Source organism: Nilaparvata lugens, unplaced genomic scaffold (assembly GCF_014356525.2).
Source record: "Nilaparvata lugens isolate BPH unplaced genomic scaffold, ASM1435652v1 scaffold5052, whole genome shotgun sequence".
NCBI lineage: Eukaryota > Metazoa > Arthropoda > Insecta > Hemiptera > Delphacidae > Nilaparvata > Nilaparvata lugens.
The window spans coordinates 1-23,720 of record NW_024090982.1 but is presented as its reverse complement, the minus strand read 5'-3'; the positions used below and the strand labels follow the sequence as shown (position 1 = coordinate 23,720).

The 23,720-nt window shown below is 33.7% G+C and overlaps 1 protein-coding gene across 1 annotated transcript; it reads right to left on the bottom strand.

Moving 5' to 3' along the window:
- Positions 1-8,276: 8,276 nt before the first annotated feature.
- On the bottom strand, positions 8,277-19,352 carry LOC120355870 (calcitonin gene-related peptide type 1 receptor-like; the record flags this gene model as incomplete). Its single annotated transcript, XM_039444608.1, has 5 exons — positions 8,277-8,584; positions 11,829-11,900; positions 15,645-15,725; positions 17,919-17,960; positions 19,209-19,352. Coding segments are annotated over 5 exons (387 nt in total), but the record flags the coding sequence as incomplete, so codon positions are not given.
- Positions 19,353-23,720: the final 4,368 nt, after the last annotated feature.

Here is a 23,720-nt window from a genome sequence, read left to right as displayed (position 1 = left end):
AATAGTGATTGAAATATTCTGGTTAGTTCAAATATATTGCATTAGCAATATTCTGGAGGCTATTCTATTTATTTGCCAAATACACTCAAGGCATTATGAAAAAGGGATTTGGTCAATTCTATTTGAACATAACCCACACATGCGAGTGAGAAAAGGATGGAGCTATCTGCTTTGTCGAATGATAGACGAGGATAGCAACACTAATATTACTCAGGAGCTGACTTTATACGTGGACCGCTATATATGTTTGTTGGCTTGTTATGATATTATATTCCTGTACAATTATTGACTTATAGAAATGTTATTGCTTGTAAGAGAATTTCAATTGTGTATTGTCATTGTGTTTTTAGAATTGATAGAAAGTTTTCTATTGGCGATTTGTACTTAACGTATATTTGTTTCTAAATTATTGTTAATCTTGTTCAATATTTATTCTGTTAATTATTGCATTTATAAAAAAATGAATTATTGTTTCTATATTCAACTTGTGATAAATTCTGCAGGATTATTTCATTGACAATATTATTCTATAGTGAGATTTACATTTTAGAGTCAGTTAGAATGATAGGAAGGAATTGTTGTCATTTTTCCCATCACCTTTGATAATAGATAACTGTCATTCAAGCTATCTATATACTATAATAAAGGGAATAACTGGCTTATACAGGTGGGGATAGGAAATTCACGAATGACGCATCATCACGTCTCAACTACTCAACTCATTAACTTCAAATTATGCATATGGATTCTTAATTAACCGAGGATGGTTATAGGCCTGTATCAAACTCTTAAGATTTCTTACGTCAAGTTTCCAGGTCGTCAAGTTTTAAAATAGACCCTTGCGGTGCACGGGTTACCTGCTAGTGTCATATAATATTAATATTGTTGATGGTAATCTATAATTATCTCTGAAATATTTTATTTATTCATAGGCTATAATTCTCAATGATAAATCTTCATTTAATAATTTGACAGTTCATCATATTCCTATCAGCCTTCAAACAATCTGAAAACAGTTCAGGGTTGGAAAGGATAGAGCTATCTGCTTGTGGAATGATAGACAAGGATATCAACACCAATGTTGATAAAATGCTGACTTTATAATGTAAATCTCACTATAGTTTTTCAATTAACATATTAATATAATTTACGTCCATTTATGTATAATTTTGTATTTTCCTTCAAAACGTTGTTGAGCTTATATAAAAAGGATTATATTTTTTTTATGTGTCAAAAATCATATATAAGAGAGTCTTTCAAAGAGCAATAATTTTCTAGTGATATTTTCCTTTCTCTAAATATTATTCAATTTATTTCAAAATTTTCTAACGATTTTTTCTCAAATTTTATGTATTGTTTTCAATCAATCATTTGAAGATTGAATTTGACTATTTTATCATTGCAATTTATCCTGGTAAATCGTTAAATTTTTTTCCAATTGGGCTATTAAATTCTATTTTCATTTATGATGTAACAAGATATAAGCTTATTAATAATTGAAAAATAACGAAATGGATACTATATTGGAGGATAATATTTCTTTGAACAATATTGTCTGGAATTTTTCTTAATTTTTAAATGAATTTTCATGCAATATAATATCTATCACAATATTCTACAAAAATGTATAATTTTAAATGCAATAAAATTCTGATAATTCACAATTTTCATTACAATATTAATAGTTATCATTATAGAACTAGGACACTTTTATCTTCTTTTTAAAATCTATTTAAATACTAAAATCTTTGAATAATCGATCTACACATTTTCTAGTATACTGCAATCTACGAGAAAAATTGAATTTAACTATTTTATCATTGTAAATTTGAATTAAAAGTATTTATGATACACTTATTATGATCGGTTGAGATCTGGAAAAGAGTTGAAATTTATTTACACCAGTTGATTGGGATTTGGAATAGTTGACATTTCAACTGGTTGTATCTGGTTAAAAGAAGCTGGAAATTTTGTTATTTAATATATATTATTCATTATTGATTCAAATTGTGTATTCATTTGATATTTTCAACCTCTTTCATGATTATTGTAGTGATTTGAACATAATAGTTTTTAGTGAGATTAGCCCCCTGTGGGTTGGAGGAGCTTTGAGTCGATCATCGCACTCAGGAATGTGTTGAAAACCAGAATTCACCCACAGTATCCATGCTTGTCGTAGGAGGCGACTAAAATGGACATCAAGGCAACTCCAGAAGTTGCCTTGCCTTCAAACCCACGGGATCTGCCCCATCAGGGCAGTTTCGGAGGGGCAAAAAGAAAAACCCAAGAGAAAGGAGATGGGTGAAACTCCAGGCACAAATGTGTGTCAAGAGGCTGAGTCGAGGGTGGCCGGGTGCCGGGCGCCCTACAGGCAGTTTGGCGTCCCCTTTCTCAGCGGAAGGACCTACAAAAAGGCCAGGAGTGGAACTCATGTAGGTCACGAGTTTGTGGGTGGAGAGGCCAAAACTCACCACTGCTCAAAGAAGGGCGGCCATTTAGGCAAAACTTCTTGGGAGAGGTGAGGCTTTTGACCATGTGAAGTTTCGGAGGGGCAAAAAGAAAAAACCCAAGAGACCAGTGATGGGTGAAACTCCAGGCACAAATGTTGGTCAAGAGGCTGAGTCAAGGGTGGCTGGCGCCCCAGAGGAAACTTGGCCGCCCTTCCTCAGCGGAAGGACCTACAAAGAAGGCCAGGAGTGGAACTCACGTAGTTCACGAGGACTAATCAGTCTGAAGAGACTGCCAAGCATATCACACTGGATTGCGACAAGGATTGCAACCAGGTGATGAATTGGAATGTTAGTATAGGGAAAAACTCCTGGTTCTTGTAAAGGACATAGTATTGGTTTGCCTAACTAAAATACTACTTGGGAACACAATAAGCTTCGGTTGACGTGTGGGGTTCTTTGAACCTTTGGATCCTTGAATCCGTCCCTTCAAAAACAATAAACAATAGTGAGATTATAGTCTGTGTAAAATAAGTTGAGACTTGGCTCTTCATTCGAAGAAATGACAGAGTTGCCAAACGAGTAAAATTTCAAATTTTCAATTTAACGTTAGAATGGATGTAGAATATTATCCCCGATATCCCAGTAGTGCTAAAAAAGTTGTAGGGTTGAAGGATTGAAAAGAAACTGAACTTTTTTGATGAACTTTGAAACATTGCAAAAATATAATGAATGAATAACAAATTTATTGCCAGATAAAATAAATATTTTCACAAATAAAAATAATCATCAAAAATACAATAGGTTTAGGCGTGACTGGAAAAAGAAGCCTTTAGCTCCAGCCTTGAGTTCTAAAATGTTTTTCTTTTGAATATCACTTCTCTCAGAATCATGGGGCGTCGTAATGCGTAATAATTCTATATAAACATAACGGGGAGAATGTCTCCTTTCCATTGGTGTCTGGATCATTCTTATCCAACCTATAGTTATTTTTTAATTGATGATTATGTTCGTCAATGTCAAGACTTTTCAAGCAGAAAACATGAAATTTTCGACAAAATCTCACTGTAGCAGACCTTCTATAACATAAAACCATAGAGAAACAATAGCATAAGTAGATATCCCATGATATAGGGCATTTATGTCGCAACTTTTACTGTTATCTCAAGCTGAAAGTCCACGTAGTTCTTTCCTGTGAAGCTTTATGACACTGGTAGTCTCTCATATTGAGCCGTTCATATACTCTTTCCCGGTCAAAACAGTGAAAATCGACAGTTGTAATCGGCTTGAGTTAACAGTAAAAGATGCGACATAAATGCCCTATATCATGGAATATCTACTTATGCTATTGTTTCTGTATGGTTTTATGTTATAGAAGGTCTGCTACAGTGAGATTTTGTCGAAAATTTCATGTTTTCTGCTTGAAAAGTCTTGACATTGACAAACATAATCATCTTTTAAAAAATAACTATAGGTCGGATAAAAATAATCATCCCTATACCATGGGATATCTACTTACGCTATTGTTTCTCTATGATAAAACGTTGTATGTGTTATTCATAGTGGGTGAAAGAAATAAAATACAGAAATTCAACGTCTAATAAGTATTTTAATTCTCAGACCGAACACAATTTGAAAAATAATTTAAAAAATGAACACTTTACAACATTATTTCACATCAACAATATTCTATTAATATGATACATAATATTAAATTAATATATTTACATAAATCCCTATCATAACATTTTGACAATAATGATATACTAAAAATTTGTATTATTTACAACAATAGTTTTGTGATATACACATTCAAAGAGCCGGTTTCCGAGCTCGGGATTTAGCTAAGTTCTAGACTTTATAAACAGCTGGAGTCAGAAAATTGGCTTTCCAAAACGGGGCGTAGTCATAGTTTTTATGATAATCTTCATTTTCTCATTTCTATAATTGGAAACGTTTTTCCTTGACGGAATGAAACATTCCTAAATAATTTAAAGGAGCTGAAACTTCACACTATTTTCTCTTTATTTTATTTTGTGTTCAAGTTTTGGACTATAGTCTGTTTCTTTGTCCTTGAGTTGATTGTAAATGATAGATAAAAAAATACATTTTCTAGTTTTTCGAAATATTTAATTTAAACTGTGGACTATGGTTACGCCCCGTTTCGGAAAGCCAATTTTCTGACTCCAGCTGTTTAAAGTCTAGAAATGAGCTAAATCCCGAGCTCGGAAACCGGACCTAAATAGGCTAATAGTAGGCTATTTTAACAATAGTGAATAAAATTTTCATCAATCCCAAAAAAATTTGGGTGTAATAATCTACAAAATATGTACATCACCCCATTACTATATTGATTGGAATTGAAAATAATGTAACAAATCTCAGTAATATAATTTTATAATATCCTCAATAATACCGTATTTAAATATCCACAATATCAAATAACTTTTGTGTAGTTGAGACGTTGATATGTGGTAATTATTCAAGAAATTGACAAGAACCACAGATTTATTGATACTTAGAAAGACCGGTTTCGGTTATTACACCATTGTCAAACTCTGATAATCTCGGTTTATCAGAGATTGACAATGGTGTAATAACCGAAACCGGTCTTTCTAAGTATCAATAAATCTGTGGTTATTGACAATTTCATAGTCTTTTTCATTCAATACCAAATATCTATTGAAATCATTTTATTTACAATGTTCATTTTTATTCTCTCTCCAACCCTTATTAATATTTAAATTTGGATTCTCCATAATATCTCTGCATTATTTACCCAAATCTTACATATTTTCAACAATATATTTGATTACTAAATCATTGCCTAATATAATCCATATTCACTACCGGCAATGACTATTTGAAAATAGATATTCAATATCTTCAAAGAAGGAAATTTATGAGAAATTGCATTATTCAAATGCTAACTAATGAATAATTATTATTTAAACGAAAATCCTAATAAATGTTGTAATTAACCCCGAAGACTTCTGCTACTGCAAATATTGACAGCAGGGTAAACAGCTAGATGGAAATCGATGAGCGATGAATAGGGACAGTTTTTCACACTTTTTTTTCATAACTTAAACAAAAATTATTTTATTCTGTGTGATCCACTTATGGCTTCCACTCTTGGTATAGGTATCTTGGATTAAACATTTTTCTGCATCCACCCTCTTTTTCATATTTTTTATTGCTGTCCCTATCCACCCCAATGGTGAGGTCAATGGGGACGCAAGTGTGTATAGCATGCAAGTTTTTTTTCAGAACTATTATGGGGTGGATAGTGACACAAAGGACCTTATTAAAACTAGAATAAAATATATTTAATAAAAATAAACTAAGAAAATACATTTGAAGTTAAAAAATTATCGATAAAAAATGAAATCCATAATTAAGTCATAGAAGCTACAGAGTTCAATATTGTATCAGCTCTCATTGAAAAAATATCTCCTCTCTTACTAGAGGGGTCTTTCAGAATTTTTAAAACTTGCTCCTTATTGAAGTCGCAAACATCTGGAACAATATAAACATTTTGCATTTTCACGGAATTTTTTTGTCGAAGGAATGATCCCATGAACTTATCACCTGAAACTTTCTTTCAACCTTCACAATAATACTTTCACCCCTGTGTCATAATGGAATTTAACTCGCACCCAATTCCTTCTCCTCTCAACAACGTTGACTACTTCAAGATAAGTCTTTAAACTTCTATAAAACCAGCAAATACCAGTTTTAGGCAGTGTCCCTATTCACCCCACCTCAACATCCTAATGGTAATGTAATGATTGAAAAAAAATCTAGAATAAATTAAATTCCAGTTAAAGCTTACATATTTAATGTGTTTTTACTTATTAGAATCAGTAGAATTAATAGAAAAATACTTCAAGCTTGTGACTAAAAACAGTTCAAATGTCCAGACAAAACTTTTCAGGTTACGTTTCTATCTGTTCAAAGAAGCAACAAGAAGCACAGCTGCCGACAGCATAGAAATCAAGTTGAATGGATGATTTCATATAATGTGTACAGAAAAATCCCTTTATCAGAATAAATTAGGTAGAGCTATAACAATTTAATAAGGAAGAAGTTATTGAAAAATTTTCAATTTTCCCAGTTTTGTCCCTATTCACCCCATTTTACGGCTGTAGACCCTGTTGTCAATATTTGCAGTAGCAGATGTCTTTGGAGTGGTTTACAGAATTTAATTGGGATTTCCGTTCAATAATAATTATCTTCAAGAATTCATTCATAATCTCAATTAATTTTCTGAATAATGATAGAATATTAAGTTTATGGTCTGGGCTACTCGGGGAAGAAAGTGAATAAACGTTTTTGAAAGAGGGTACTTAGATTTGATATTCCTTGGTAGAATATTTATGAATTAATGATATGGAATTTCTCCATAAAATTGTAAAGGAACTGTTCATTTTCTCTCAACTCCACTTTAGAAAATATGTAGTAATTCAGAAATCAATAAAACTCTGTATATCAAAGTAAAGTTGACAATTCAATGAAACAGTGTAAAACGTTCTAATTTCTAAATTACATTTCCTTGTGAGATTTTTTATACTTTTCTATCCCCACAGAAGTAGGAGGTACCGGGTTCGATTCCTGGACTGGCAAATAATTTTTGGATAGTAGCTATCATCGAATTTCCATCTAGCTGTTTACCCTGTTGTCAATATTTGCAGTAGCAGAAGTCTTCGGGGTGATTTACAACATTTAATCAGGATTTTCGTTTAATAATTACATACAGAAGTATTTGGTTAGAATGTATTTACATTTTAAATAATATTAACTTGGCTACTCATTATATCGATATAAATTAAGGTGCGTACAGATATACGCGCCGCGAACATGACAATTCACTTTTAATCAGCTGACTATATCTGTATTTTTACAGAAACGGTATAAAATATAGATATAAAAAGCTTGGCATCAGCTGATTAAAAGTGAATTGCTCATGTTCGCGGCGCGTAAATCTGTACGCACCTATATTTTTTTCAATTATTGTACTATAGCTACCTTCTATTACTATACTACACAGAACACATCGGCTACAAACAATAATTTACTGGCCCAGTTGCACAAAAGCCTGTTAAAGTTTAATCATGATTCCATTAGAACCAATCAGAGAAGGCTTTTTGAGAAGGAGAAGGTTTCTCAGATTGGTTACCGGGGGATTTAATCACGGTTAAATTTAACAAATGCCAGAAGAACCAATTAGTGAAGCCTCCTTCTCTTCAAAAAAAGTTTTCTCTATTTATAAAATATAATTATAATACCCTTTTTTGAAATTGATATAATAATCCTATTATAATAAGCGAGCAATTTCTGTATATTTATATGTGGTTATTTATGTTCAATGGATCTGAAAACGGCTCTAACGATTTTCACGAAATTTGGAACATAGTATAGGTTTATAATATTAAAATTCGATTACACTAGGTCTCATCCTTGAAAAAACTCGCTGAACGACATTAAAAGGATAATTCATCCTTGGCTGAAACAGCTGAGACTTTCGTCGTCTGCGGATAGTAAAAAGTGAGCTAGTGATTCTGTGGAAAATCAAAATATCGCATCCCCGAAATTCATAAGCTGACGTATAGCCAGTTGTAAAATATAAACACGATCATTTTAGAAAATTGAGTTCTGTTTATCAATAAATAAAAATAACAAGCGAAGCTCAATGCCCCGATATTATTTTATTGATTTAAAAAAAAAGTTACTATTCTTCTATAAAATAATTCTTCAATTCTTATAATTAAATAGAATTATATAATACCCTTTTTGAAATAGATTAAAAATACATCAATATTCATTAATTTCAAAAAAGGGACTATAATACTATTCTATAAAAAATAAAAAAAACTAGCTCTAAATTCATAAATTTTAATTCTCTAATTGGTTCAAGTGACATTTAATCACGGTTAAAATTTAACAGACCTCTGTGCAACTGAGTCACTGTATTTCACATCGACTTGTATAATAATAGAATAGTAGGATACTAACAAGGGACAATAGACTAGTAGCTTAAAAATTAACTGTACATTTGAAGATTTCTTCAAAATATTTTGAAGGCGAAGTTAAACGTTATCTTCCCCTGTGTTAGGACACACTGTTGAACGAACAAACTGAAAACAAAGAATTTTCTTTAATAATATATTCCCATCTGTAATTTTTATTATTCTTCACAATATCATACCATAGTTGAAGAAAATTACCTATAGTAAACAATAATTATACAGAGTGAGTCATATATATATATATGGGAACCCTTCAATAAGTTGGAGACTGTTGTAGATATAATACTGTAACTTTCAGGATAAGTAATTGGTCGAATACTCTACCTTTTGACGTACAACTGATTTTTAACCCCAATAACTTAACCTGAATGTTAGAGAATTATCATAGAGAAACAATAGCTTAAGTAGATATCCCATGGTATAGGGCGTTTATGTCGCAACTTTTACTATCTCAAGCCGATTACTGTTGAATATTGTCGATTTTTACTGTTTTGACCGGGTAAGAGTGTATGAACGGCACAATATGAGAGACTACCAGCGTCATAAAGCTTCACAGGGAAGAACTACGTGGACTATCAGCTTGAGATAACAGTAAAAGTTGCGACATAAACGTCCTATACCATGGGATATCTACTTATGCATATTGTTTCTCTATGGTATTATATCTACAACAGTCGCCAACTTATTGGAGGGTTCCCATACATATCATTCCCTCTGTATAGAAGTATTAGTACCATTTTATTTTACCTTCTTCTATCAAGTGTCAAAATTTGGCAATTGATGATGACTTAATTGACCGAAACTCACCGTGTCTAAAATACAATAAAAGAAGCAAGGTCTATAAATACAGGTCATGACACTCGTGGTCCTTATGGAGCGGCCATTTTATAGGGTCTTTATGGCGGTACATTTGAAATATTCCAATCTACTCGTAACGAAATCATGCATTATGCTTTTTAAAAACAATATTCTGGTTCAGATGATATGTAAATTCAGGTTTTCGATTTTTTAATAATGGAATTTCGATGATAAATGGTTAAATGGTAAATGGTAAATTCATTTTTTAATCATTAAAAATTGTTATTATTCTTATAACTTGTTATGATTCAAGTGTCATTGGGACAAAAGGCTAACCTCAAAAAGAGTTTGAAGTTCCCAATCTAAAAATCTGGTGTGGTACTCTCACACAACTTTCCTTGCTCATCGAACTGTAAGCCCCGTTCTTAAACGAGAATAATTTAGGGGAATAACATAATGACGATTGGCGGCAACATAATTATCTGAAACTATGATCAGACTTCTGTATATGTGTATATATAATTGTTTACAGAGTACTTTTTCCTTTGTGTAAATTGTGAAATTCGATGATTTTCAAGTCGTCAAAAAAGCTGTTCTACAGATGAAATATCTCGACTATGTGTTCTTTTATAAAACTGCTCTACTACCTACCTCATGCACGAAAAGGAGGTTACAAAGTCCATTTCTCAAGGATGGGGTGGACCCCCCATTAGTTTCTCAGTAAGGAGACTCATGCCAGTTGATAGAGCTGATAAATAACTATACAGGGTATGAATTTGAAAAAAATCGGTCAAGTCATTTTTGAGAAGATCGTGAAAATCATGGTTTTTTTTAGTAATTATCCGCCATTTTTCTCAAGAATATTACGGAGCTCCTGCAAATTTCCCAGAAATGAGACCTATGTCAGTTGATAGGACTTATAAATAGCTATCCATGATATGAATTTGAAGAAAATCGTTAGAGCCGTTTTCGAGAAAACCGTGAAAAACATGTTTTTTAGTAATTATCCGCCATTTTGAATTCAATTTTATTGAATTTCTTATTGTCGGATCCTCATGGTATAAGGACCTTAAGTTTAAAATTTCAAGTCAATCGGTTGATTAGGAATGGAGTTATCGTGTTCACAGACATACACACATACACACACACATACACACACACACACGCACACAGACCAACACCCAAAAATCATGTTTTTGGACTCAGGGGACCTTGAAACGTATAGAAAACTTGAAATCAGGGTACCTTAATTTTTTTCGGAAAGCAATACTTTCCTTACCTATGGTAATAGGGCAAGGAAAGTAGAAATCAACAATTCAGTGCGTAGTTGGGATCTAAATATTATTATTCTGTGGGAAAAATTTATTCTACAATTCAAAGCCAAGCAATATTCCTTGAACAATATAACAAAATAACACATCATGTTGTTCAATCTATAATGATAACAGCTGATAAATTTGAAAATTGGTGAACTAGGACCCCATAAAATGGCGATTTTGCAATGCATCACGGGATTGTGTCATGACCTGTATTTATAGACCTTGAAAAGAAGGGTAGATTATTGTGCTTCATACAATAAATGAAAAATGAAAAATTACCGTACTAAGTTGATAATAAAACTTCAAAGTAGTCCTATTCAAATAAATGAACACTGTATATAATACACTTGCTGGCTACTTTACATCAATTTATTCCATATCGTATACAAATAATGCCATTATAACGTGGACCTCACCTCACTAAGGCTAGGCTCAGACCAGTTAGTCAAGACAAGACAAGAGATGATCAGACACGTTTAGTCACAATACTTCACATAGCTGCTTGTGACGAAACTCACACTGATTAGTCATTGCAATTAGACATGTCTTCATAAGCAACTATGTGAAGTATTGTGACTAAACGTGTCTTGTGTGTGACTGGTGTGTGTCTAGCCTTAGTCATTGCAATCAGACATGACTCCATAAAGCAACTATGTGAAGTATTGTGACTAAACGTGTCTTGTCTTGTCTTGTCCTGACTAACTGGTGTGGGCCTAGCCTGAGGGTTCAGTCATTTTATAGTGAGGTCCACGTTATAATGGCAGTGTTTGATTAGCAATGATATTGCTATCCTTGTCTATCATTCAACAAAGTGGATAGCGCTATCTCTTTCTCGCTTTGCTCTGTTGCCAGATCATCTTTTAACAATGTACAATATTAATGATTAATTGACAAAATATTTCATCCAAATGATGAAGATTCATTGTAATAAATTATGAAATTATCATATTAATTATGAAATTATTTAAAAATATAAGCATTTCTTGCTGATAAAAATATAATTGATTATTTAAAAAGAGAATGAACAGCTAATATTACATCAATAAGCTAGTATCAGCTACCGTCTATGGAAGGCATTGACTAGACAGAGGATCGGCAACGTTGTTCTCCTATCTTTTTCCATTTTCATTACAGCGTGGAACTCACTATATAAATAAAACTATCGAGTACCCCCGTGTGAATGAATGAAAAATAGAAAATATATTTTACAACAGTTTATATGATAATAGACTCACAAGCAAACGTTTATTGTCATGGTTTTGAGAATGATTCATGCTGGGATCCATGCCATTCCAAGAACGCTTTTTCTAAAATACACACAAGCAGAAATTTTCAAAAAACACACAAAAATTCATAGAACCAAAAAAATAGAAAAATCCACAAAATTGAGTAACTTACACATAATCATTATTGAACGAAAATCCCAATTAAATGCTCTAAATCACCCCGAAGACTTCTGCTACTGCAATAATATTGACAACAGGTTGAGCAGCTATTCATTTATTGATCTATATAATAAAAGCGAAATGGCACTCACTCACTGACTGACTGACTGACTGACTGACTGACTCACTCACTCACTCACTCACTCACTCGCAGATTTAAAAATCTACCGGACCAAAACTTTCAAATTTGGTAGGTATGTTCAGTTGGCCCTTTAGAGGCGCACTAAGAACGGATTTGGAAAAAATTGAACTCTAAGGGTGGTTTTTAAGGGTTTAAAGTTCGTATTTTAGCATGTATATTCTTCTTATTTCAATCTCTTAATTATAATTAATTGAAATGTCCATACCATATGAAATATAGAACTATAATCTAGAGAGAGTACCTCTTCGAAACAGTTGTTAACTGGTAAATAAATTAATAATTTAAGGGTTGGCATTAAGTTGAGTTGACTTTGTTAGATTGGCACCAAGTTGAAGATTGAAATGCATTTATCGCGGAAAAGTTGATTAGACACTGCTACTTCAATCAGAGCTATTCCTGGGAATATTATATTACTAGCCGTCACGCTCGCTTTGCTTGCCATATCCGTTTAGCCAGACGTTTAGTCTGTACCCCCGACTGGATCGTCCTAACATAATGATCGTCCTACAAATGAAAAATGCAGGCGAGCGAAGCGAGCCTGCTGATCTTATTCTTGGACGATCCAGTCGGGGTTCCAGGGGGCTCGCCCCCTGGCTAGACGAATATGGCGAGCGAAGCGAGCCTGACGGCTAGTATACATATAAAGGCTCTCAGACAATACCATGAAGAGCCTTTTTTACACAATTAATAGATAACCATACTACATAATAAAGAGAACTTAAAAGATGAAAAATATTATGGAAAAATTATAGAAGAGAATAAAATGAAAAGTAAATCAAAAATTGAAATAATAATAAAAATTAATAATAAAGATAAAGAAAACAAGAGTTTCAGCCAGAGCTCATACATTTCATGACTCAAACGAGCTACAAGATAAATTTATTACACCATTTTTCTTGAAGACATTAAAATGAGTTCGAAAACGGATCTATATGTTCATCATAATTATGTGCTATAGTGAGGTCCACGTTATAATGGCAGTCTTTGATTAGCAATGTATTGCAATCCTTGTCTATCATTCAACAAATCGGTTAGCGCTCTCTTTTTCTCGCTTTGCTCTGTTGCCAGATCGTCTTTTAACAATGTAGAATTATATTAACAAAATATTTCATCTTAATTATAAAAATTCATTGAGAAATTATTGAAAAATATCATTTTTGCTCAATAAAATATAATTGATTATTGATTTAAACGAGAATGAAAAGTTAATATTACATCAATAAACCTGTAACAGCTACCGTTTATAGAGGCATTGGCAAGACAGAGGATCGGCAGCATTGTTTACTGTTCTCCTGTCTTCCTCCACTGCCACTATTTGTGGACTTCACTATATATATGGAAATTCAGTTGGGATTTTCGTTTAATAATTATTCATTAACATTTAAACAAATGCAATTTTCAATTTATCTCCATCTAACTTACACATAGTTTCAGCATTCCTTGTAGAAAATAGCATTAATACGTCCCATATCCAACCATTGCAGCAAAAGATTTGAAATAATATAAACTAGTGACCCCCTGGGTTGGATAACTCGCTCAAGAACTGTTGTATTGTAATCTTTGAAACCCGCAACTTTAAATTATATACAAAGTTGATTGAACTTAGGAAACTTAGAAAGGAAGGAACTTAGAAAGGAACTTAGTCGGGGTGTCAAGTAGTCGGGGGTGTCAAGTAGTCGGGGTGTCAAGTAGTCGGGGTGTCAAGTAGTCGGGGTGTCAAGTAGTCGGGGTGACACCTGGTCGCGTTCCCGTTTCGGATATTAATGCCATTTTCAAGTGATTTGAGAATAAATAAATACTGCTGGATGATTCCTATTTAAAAGGGTTCTGGGATTCATATTTTTATTTATATTCAAAGTAGCCCTATAAGAAGATACAACAAATATAATTGGAGAGAATATAACTCAATCTGTCAGTATTGTTTGAATGGGAGGCATTGATGTTATTCATAAGGAATGCTGACAGATTGAAGTAAACTTCACTTTGGAAATTATTATTCAGACAAAAATATTATCATAGAGAAACAATAGCGTAAGTAGATATCCCATGGTATAGGGCGTTTATGTCGCAACTTTTACTGTTATCTCAAGCCGATTACTGTTGATTATTGTTGATTGAATGGTTGATTGAATGAACGGCACAATATGAGAGACTACCAGCGTCATAAAGCTTCACGGGAAAGAACTACGTGGGCTATCGGCTTGAGATAACAGTAAAAGTTGCAACATAAATGCCCTATGACATGGAATATCTACTTATGCTATTGTTTCTCTATGTTATTATATACCATACAAAAAAAAAAAAAGATTGAAAAGTAGACTAAACAGAAGGGTTGTTTTAAAAGATATAAACACCAACATTCAAGGCAAGATACAAACAAAACAAACAAGCCATATGCAACACAAACATATAATATTACAAAGAATATTATGTGCTGAAGACATAAATAAAAAAAAATCAACAACCAACCAATATAGATAATTATGTATTAAGAGCGTAATGCACGACTTATCACTCGCACAAAACAGTTATCACATGACGCAAAGCAGAGTGTGATAATTTGCAAGAGCGATAAAGAAGCATTAGACTACACATGAATTACATACAAATTTTTTTCTACAACTGCACAAACTGTTAAATCACTTATATCTTTATATAATAAAAATTCATCTTCACTGATATCCATCATGCCTGCAGAACCAGTACAACTACCAACTTTTTAGGTTAAGATCTGACCTTCTTTTGGCGAGCTGCTTATCATCAGCTGATTAGCGAGGGTAAAGAAACTCTTCTGCGCATGCGCGAATGATTAGCGAGCATAAAGTAGATCTACTGTGCATGCACAGATGGTTAGCGAGTGAAAAAGTAGATTCTACTCGGAAATGTTTTATGAGGAGAATTGAGTATGTAAATCTTTTTTTACACGCAGTTGTAGAAAAAATAATTTGTAATAGTTCACAAAATGAAATAAATCTATAATCAATAAATGACACTCACAACACAAACATATAATACAAGAAAGAATATACATGCGGAACACATAAAACATGAAATAAATTTACAACCTATAAAAAATATATAATAGTTCACAAAATAAAATAAATTTATAGCCAAAAAATAATATGATAGATCATACAATTCGTGCATAACAGATGATAAATCATAATATACAAATAAACACAATTTTGGTTAAATTATACAAAGAACACAGGACTTATATAGTACTTCCTATATAGAAGGTCCTGAGAAAATACTTAATAAGTATAACATCCACATTAATAGCTTTTTACACAAAAACTGTGTTCAGAATTTAAAGAAAAATTGAAGAGAATTTAGAAAACTGAGGTCCTATAATAAGTTAGTATATAAAATGAATGAAAAAAGGATTAAATGAAATGAAAAATTGAAAATAATTTTAGAAAGTTTGGAAAAGCTAGAAATCAAAAATTTCTAACCTTACATACCGAAACGGTTGTGGCAGTGTAGGAATTGGCTCTAGGTCTGAACATTATATACTGCCATCTCCTCCTTATCTGAGCTATTACCTGTTCAAAAAACATAAAACCCCAATAAATTGATTCAAGATGAAAAGAGGAACACGACATTATAAAATTCATCTATACGCACCAGGCGACAGTTGAGGACCCTCTAATTTTTGCACAGCCCCGACAGTCGAGGACTGAAAATTAAATCAGTCCTCAAATGTCGCAGTCCTCGACTGTCGCGTCCCCCATCTATTCTATCTATTATTAAAAGCGAAATGGCACTCACTCACTGACTGACTGACTCAATCACTCGAACTAAAAATCTACCGGACCAAAAACGTTCAAATTTGGTAGGTATGTTCAGTTGGCCCTTTAGCGGCGCAATAAGAACGGATTTGGAAAAATTTACAAAGATACGCCCAAAATCTGTGTTTTTCCAGCGTTTTTTTAGCGTTTTCTCAGCTTTATCGAGAACAAATGAACAGAAAATGTTCAAATTTAGTACAGAAGCTCAGCTAGGGTGTAATAATGTTGTGTTAGAAGGAATTTGCAATAACGTCAAAGATACGCCCAAAATAAGCGTTTTTCCAAAGTTTTTGTCAGATTTTCTGCGTTTTCTTACCTTTTTCAGAAATATATTAAAAAAATTCAGTACACAGGTTTAGCTGAGGTGGAAGAATTTTGTTTGCCAAAGATATAGTAACAGGTGTTTTTGACGAGCGAAGCGAGCCCGCTGATCTCATTTTTGGACGATCCAGTCGGGGGTCCAGGGGGCGGAGCCCCCTTGCTACACGGATATGGCGAGCGTAGCAAGCCTGACGGCTAGTACTATAATAAAGGAAAGAACTGGCTTATACACATAGGGGGATAGGGAAATTATGTTTGACGCATCATCACGTCTCAACTACTCAACTTATTAACTTGCAATTTTGCATATTGATTCTTAAATAACCGGGGATAGTTATAGGCCTATTTTCAATCCTCCAAGACTTCATTATGTCAACTTTTCAATGTGTCATGCTTACAGTTGTTGTAAGGAGACAGCTGAACATTTCTTTCAAATTGGAAGATAGGTATGACTAGGGATCCTATTCGAATAAAAAATTCCTATTCGAGAGAGGAATAGCACAAGGCTACCTTATTTTTTCTTTCCCTATCATTTTTGATGATGTACTTTTTGTATGAATCAACTAAGTTGAAAAAATTAAAAAAAAAAACTGACTTTCCGTCACATCAAAATGTTGGTCTGCCATCCGGGAACCGCTATTTTGAATCCAACTCCATTTTTTCAAATTAAAAGGTAATCATACATGATTTCGATACAGAATTTCAAGAGAAATGAATGGTTAAAACCACACATCGATATCTAAAACAGTTCAAAAGTTATTCTCATTCAAAAATACTGATTAATCATTCCAGTATCGTCAGTATGTCAAGTTTTCAGTCTGTTGAGTTTTGAAATAGACCTTTGCGGAGCACGGGTTACCTGCTATAGTGAAGTCCACGTCATAATGGCAGTGTTTGATTAGCAATTCCTATCCTTGTCTATCATCCAACAAAGCGGATACCGCTATCTCTTTCTCGCTTTGCTCTGTTACCAGATCGTCTTTTCACAACGTAGAATTAATAATTGATTAATAAAATATTTCATCTTAATTATGAAATCATTGAAAAATATAATTTCTTGCTTAATAAAATATAATTTATTATTTTAAACGAGAATGAACAGTTAATTTTAGATCAATAAACCTGTATCAGCTACCGTCTATAGAAGGCATTGACAAGACAGAGGATCGGCAACGTTTTTCTCCTATCTTTCTCCTCTGCCATTATAACGTGGACATCACTATTGTATAAAAATGAATTCTGCAGCTTATTTGTCTAGCCTAGATTATTTTTGTCTCTGCTATAAGTCAGTATATGAAGTTGATTTGTTTCAAGAATATTGAGTACCCGATAATGGAGAGAGTAGGCCTATCTCAAGAATATGAAAGTACCCATCAAGTACCGTACTACTTGAAAATATTTTTGGAGTATTTTAAAAATAATGAATTTTTGATTGAAGATGGCAAATTTAACTTATTTTGTGTTGTTTTAAGCAGAGGAAATTTATGGAAACAAAGCTATCAATTTACTTATATTTTATTTATTCATTTTATTAATTAATTCATTTTTTCATTCAATATGTTTCAAGCTATTAATGAAAATAGAATATTTAAGTACCGAGTTGAATTTATAATTTTTTCCACTTACCTCGCCATTGCAAAAGCAGAATAGTGTTGCCACACACAGGCCCTGGAACAAAATAGATTCCATTAGAAGAAGAAGGAGAAGAAAGAGATGGAAGGAGGAGAGATTGAAAATAAGAAGATTGGGAAGAAGAAGAAGGAGAAGTAGTAAGTAAGAAGAGAAATATTGGTAGGCGGAGGAGAAGGAGAATGATGAAGAGGGGGTGAGGAGGTGGCGAAGGGAGAGGAGTTGAGAAGAAAAGTAGAAAAATGAAAAAGAGAACAAGAAAAAATACAAAATAAGAAGGTGAAGGAGGAGAAGAGAAAGATGAAGGAGAAGGATGAAGAGGGCGATTGGGAGGCGTTTAAGGGGGAGTAGGAGGAGAAGAAGACGAAAAATGAGAAGGTGAAGGAGAAGAAGAGAAAGAAGGAGTTGAAGGAGGAGAAGAGAAAGAAGAGGATGATGGATGAAGAGGGGGGTATTATGAGTTGGTGGAGGGGAGAGGTGGAGAAGAAGGATGAGGAGGAGGAGGAGGAGGAGGAGTAGTAGTAAGAGTGGTAGAGAAAGGAGAAGAAAAAGAAAAAAAAAGATGAGAGGGTGAAGGAGGCGAAGAGTAAGAAGAAAGTGGAAGAAAAGAGAGATAAGTAGATGAAGGAGAAGAGAAAGAAGAAAAGTAGAAGAATTATTAAAAACAGAACAGGAAAAAAATAAAATTAATAATGTGAGGAAGCAGGAAAGAAGATAAGAAAAGAAGAAAAGAAAATGGGAAGAAGAAGAAGAAGAAGAAGAAGAAGAAGATCCGGAAAAAAATGGGAGAAGAAGAACAAACTATAGTGAGGTCCACTTTATAATGGCAGTGGATAAACAGGAAAGAAATAAAATTAATAATGTGAGGAAGCAGGAAAGAAGATAAGAAAAGAAAATGGGAAGAAGAAGAAGAAGAAGAAGAAGAAGAAGATCCGGAAAAAATGGGAGAAGAAGAACAAACTATAGTGAGGTCCACTTTATAATGGCAGTGGATAAAGATAGGAGAATAGCGATGCCGATTCTCTGCATTAATTAATTATATTTCTACACTGTCAAAAACATAATTGGCATCGTTATGAACCTAGAAAAGGATAGAACCACCGGCTTTGTCGAATGATAGACAAGGATAGCAAAACCAAAGTTGAACATATACTGTCATTATAAATAAATAAAACCGAATAATAAAGTTATCTCCCCTTATATAACCTAAACTATATAAAAAGACACTGGACCTCACTATAGAAAAAGTGCAAACTATGAAAATATACAAAAAAATGAGTAGATCACCTGGAACGATGCGGTGATAGCCGATGTCAGCTCATAGTATTTTTCCCAAGGGTGACCCTTATGAGGTCGAAAGGGTGTCACCAGATAGTTGAGGCCAAGTAAGGGCAGAAGCAGTAAGGTCGCCCTTAGGCCTGCAGCAGTGACCTTAAATTCAAATTAAATTAACTGTTATTTCAACTTTAATAATTCCAATAATTATTACATATTTCACACACATGGAAAGAAAGTATTCTTTATTGATTGATACAATAAGTACATCATCAAAAATCTGGTGTGGCGCACTCACACAACTTTCCTTGCCGTTATGAAAATTGATCACCTGACGCTAGTGTTCCCGCGCATCTCAAGTCTACTATTCAGAGATTTGAGCCAGCTGGTGACAGGGCGATAACGCTGGAGACACACGAGGTCTGTTATCTCTTCATAGTGAATCATTTAATAGAATCAACAGTTGCCAGCAGTTTGCAATTGGATAATCACATTTTCTCGAATTTCGAGCTTATTTTCAATTTTAGGTGAAAATGTTACTGAACATTAATTGTAGAGATTTCATGCTCAATCTTTTCCACTCAAAATTTTTTGTTTAAATTGTATCTGAAGCCTGATAATTGATAATCAAAAATCAAAATTTCAAGTCATTCCGTTAATTGGGAGAGAGATATCGTGTACACGGACGCACATACACTGATACACACACACACACACACACACACACACACACACACCACACACACACACACACACACACAACACACACACATACAGATCATACCCAAAAACTACTTTTTTTGGACTCAGGGGACCTTGAAACGTATAGAAATTTAGAAAGTGGGTACCTTAGTTTTTTTCGGAAAGCAATACTAAAATGACAGGGAGAGAAAAATCAAGTAGCCTTGTGTTATTCCTCTCTCAATTTAGATAAGGTTACACATAGTCCCAAATAGGTTGAGTCTTGTAGTTGTTCACTTCAAAACATTCTCAGTTATCAAGTATTTTCACAATATAGATTCATTACCTCTTTTTCGGCATCATAATTACAATCAAAACACACTTCACATGATCATGATCATTTTTTGGATGGACACGTTGAACCGCCGGTCCCGGCAGCCTAAAAACAGTCGTTAGGTCATATCAGCGGTCCTGAAATTGATGTTGTGTGACCTGAAATGTCTGAATCAGACCTGAGTCAGCCAGGTCACTTGATATTATATCATGATGACATTTTCTTTAATTGACCGAGCGAAGTGAGGTCTAAGATTCAAGTCGACGGTTTGGCATTTCTCTTGATGTTTGAATGTTCAAAGGTATATGTTTATATGTTTATATGTTATATGTTTATATGTTTATATGTTATATTTTATATGTTTATATGTTTATATGTTTATATGTTTATATGTTTATATGTTTATATGTTATATGGTTTATATGTTATATGTTCATATGTTGCGCATTTACGGCGAAACGCGCTAATAGATTTTCATGAATTTGACAGGTATGTTCCTTTTAATTGCGCGTCGACGTATATACAAGGTTTTTAGAAATTTTGCATTTCAAGGATAATATAAAAGGAAAAAGGAGCCTCCTTCATAAGCCATATTAGAGTAAAAATCAGACTATAGAATTATTCATCATAAATCAGCTGACAAGTGATTACAGAGATGTGTGGAGAAGCCAGTCTATTGCTGTATTTCAATAAGGTCTATAGTTTCAATCAGGTACTTGTGGATGAGAATACTGCGTGAGGTCTACTGTTCACAGAACTACTAGTATGAAAGGAAAAAGGAGCCTCCTTCATAAGCCAATATTAGAGTAAAAATCAGACTATAGAATTATTCATTATAAATCAGCTGACAAATGATTACACAGATGTGTGGAGAAGCCAGTCTATTGCTGTATTTCCATAAGGTTTATAGTTTCAATCAGGTACTTGTGGATGAGAATACTGCGTGAGGTCTACTGTTCACAGAACTACTAGTTATAAACCTCAATTACATCATAGATCAGTTGGGGTTGGACACGGAATAGATTTCGTTAACAATCAAACAAAATCATCTTTCACAATGATTGGTAAACAATAACATGATTAGGATATTATATGTCATGATAAAGGACCGTTATGTTGCAAATGTGACTGTTAACTGAAGCCGATTCGGCCAAAGTAGGCCGAAACCAGTTGTTGAAATGCTTAAAGGTGCGTACAGATTTACACGCCGCGAACTTGAGCAATTCACTTTTAATCAGCTGATGCCAAACTTTTTATATCTGTATCTTACCGTTTCTGTAGAGATACGGATATAGTCAGCTGATTAAAAGTGAATTGCTCATGTTCGCGGCGCGTAAATCTGTACGCACCTTTAGGGCCGGTTTCCAAGCTCGGGATTCCGTCAAGCTCGATTTTAAACAGCTGGAGTCAGAAAATTGGCTTTCCAAAACGGGGCGTAGTCGCAGTGAATAGTTGCAGAAAATTAAATCTTCATTTTCCATTTCTATAATTGGAAACGTTTTTCCTTGACGAAATGAAACAACCCTAAATAATTCAACATAGCTGAAACTTTACACTATTTATTTATTTTGTGTTCAATTTTCTAGTTTTTTGAAATTTAATTCAAACGTGACTATGACATGACTGCGACTACGCCCCGTTTCAGAAAACCAATTTTCTGACTCCAGATGTTTAAAGTCTAGAACTAGCTAGATCCCGAGCTCGGAAACCAGGTCTTAGGGCCGTTTGCACAGTGTAAGTTTAAGCTAAAGCTTAAACAAATCTGGATTTTTTTGGGTAAAGTAAAATTCCGTTGCACAGTATCAGTTTAAACTCTGTATTGAGCTAAACTCTGGGAAAGTTTAAACCTCCAAAGCAGGAGGTTTAAAACAAAATAATTTGGATTACCATGACATCTGTAAGATTTGATGGGGAAACAGCTGATAGTAAATTATTTTCTCACCTACTATCAAAAGTCTCATTTTACACCCTGGAATCGAATACTAAAAAGTACTACTTTTCCTCCCATGGGACTAAAAATAATTCCCAGCGGAAAAGTGATCACTTTTACTCCCAAGGGAGTAAAATAAACCCATAAGATTAATGGGAAGAAGTCCGACAACGCCGCGATTTGAAGAATGATTAATTGCCCATACAATGAATAATAATTAGCGCGTTGTGCTTGGTTGCACCTCTGCTCAATATAGCAGCCAAAGCAGTCATGTTACCATATTGTCCGCATATTGTCTGAAGATGTAGTAAAATTATTCATTGTATAGGTATGGTGTAGGTGGAGGAAAAGTTGTGTGCATCACGGACTAAAGTACTTTTATTCTCCCTCAGGGAAATTGTCGCCCTCGGCTACGCCATCGGGCGACAACAGTTTCCCTCAGGGAGAAAAGTTGCACTAGTCCTAGATGCACAAATAACTATTCGACGTTTTTTCAATGCTTCTGTATTAATTTAGGTTATAGTGATCATTATTGAATGTAAAAATAATTATAATGGAGGAATGATAGAAGTTTTTAATGCGATTGATAAAGATGACTGACTGCAAAAAATTTAAAAACTGAGAAAATTGGGCAAAAACGAATGATTTAAATTTCTGGGATAATATGGAATTTCTTAACGGTTTGCTAGAGTGAAGCCAAAGCCAATCCAGTACTTGATTAAATAAACCACTTGATAAAATAAGACAATTTTCAACAGTGGTCTTTGATTAGGAAACATATTTAATAACACATAACTGAGATATTTTGCTTTCAAGAGATTTCCAATAAACGAGGAAGACCGTAGTAGATTTAAGCGTAACAAAATCGCTTTTCAAAAAAAACATTCTAAGACATATTTTTGGTGCCTTAAATATACGTTTGCATCAATAGTAATATAGCATTCATAATTTTTTATCGCTTCTCAGTTATATACTGTACAGCTTACGGCACTGTGTATTTGGTAAGAGGAAATAGTAGTACAACCTCAATTACTGATGGTTTGTAAACAAATAAACAATTTCCTGTAAAAATAAGCCTTCCTGAATTATAAACGATGAAATTCCATTACCAACTTAACGCTAAACTAGTTTAACTTAAACTGGATTAGTGAATGCACTGAGAAACCGATTAAATTTTAAACTTTCAGATTAACTTATCGAGTTTAGTATCTGTACTGTGCCAACGGCCCTTAAAGTTTTAAAATGTGTTAATAGGAAGGGTACTCCATGTTTTATATTGTTTTTATTAACATAAAACAACTATACCATGGGATATCTTCGTGTATGTTATCTTTTTTAGTCTATTATCATACCTGGATGGAGCTTGTGAGTGGAGGAGGCCATGACTGAAGGGGTCGACCTGGTTTGGTGAGGAGGACCCTGACTATGTTACACAGGAAGATCAGGTGAGAACCATGGACAACACACCAGCACTGTCAAACCACTCATATACGGGACTGTCTTCTATCCAACATCTGCAAATTATCAACAAATGAAACAAAATAAATGAAATCTATGAAATAGAATAAGAGTACCTTTT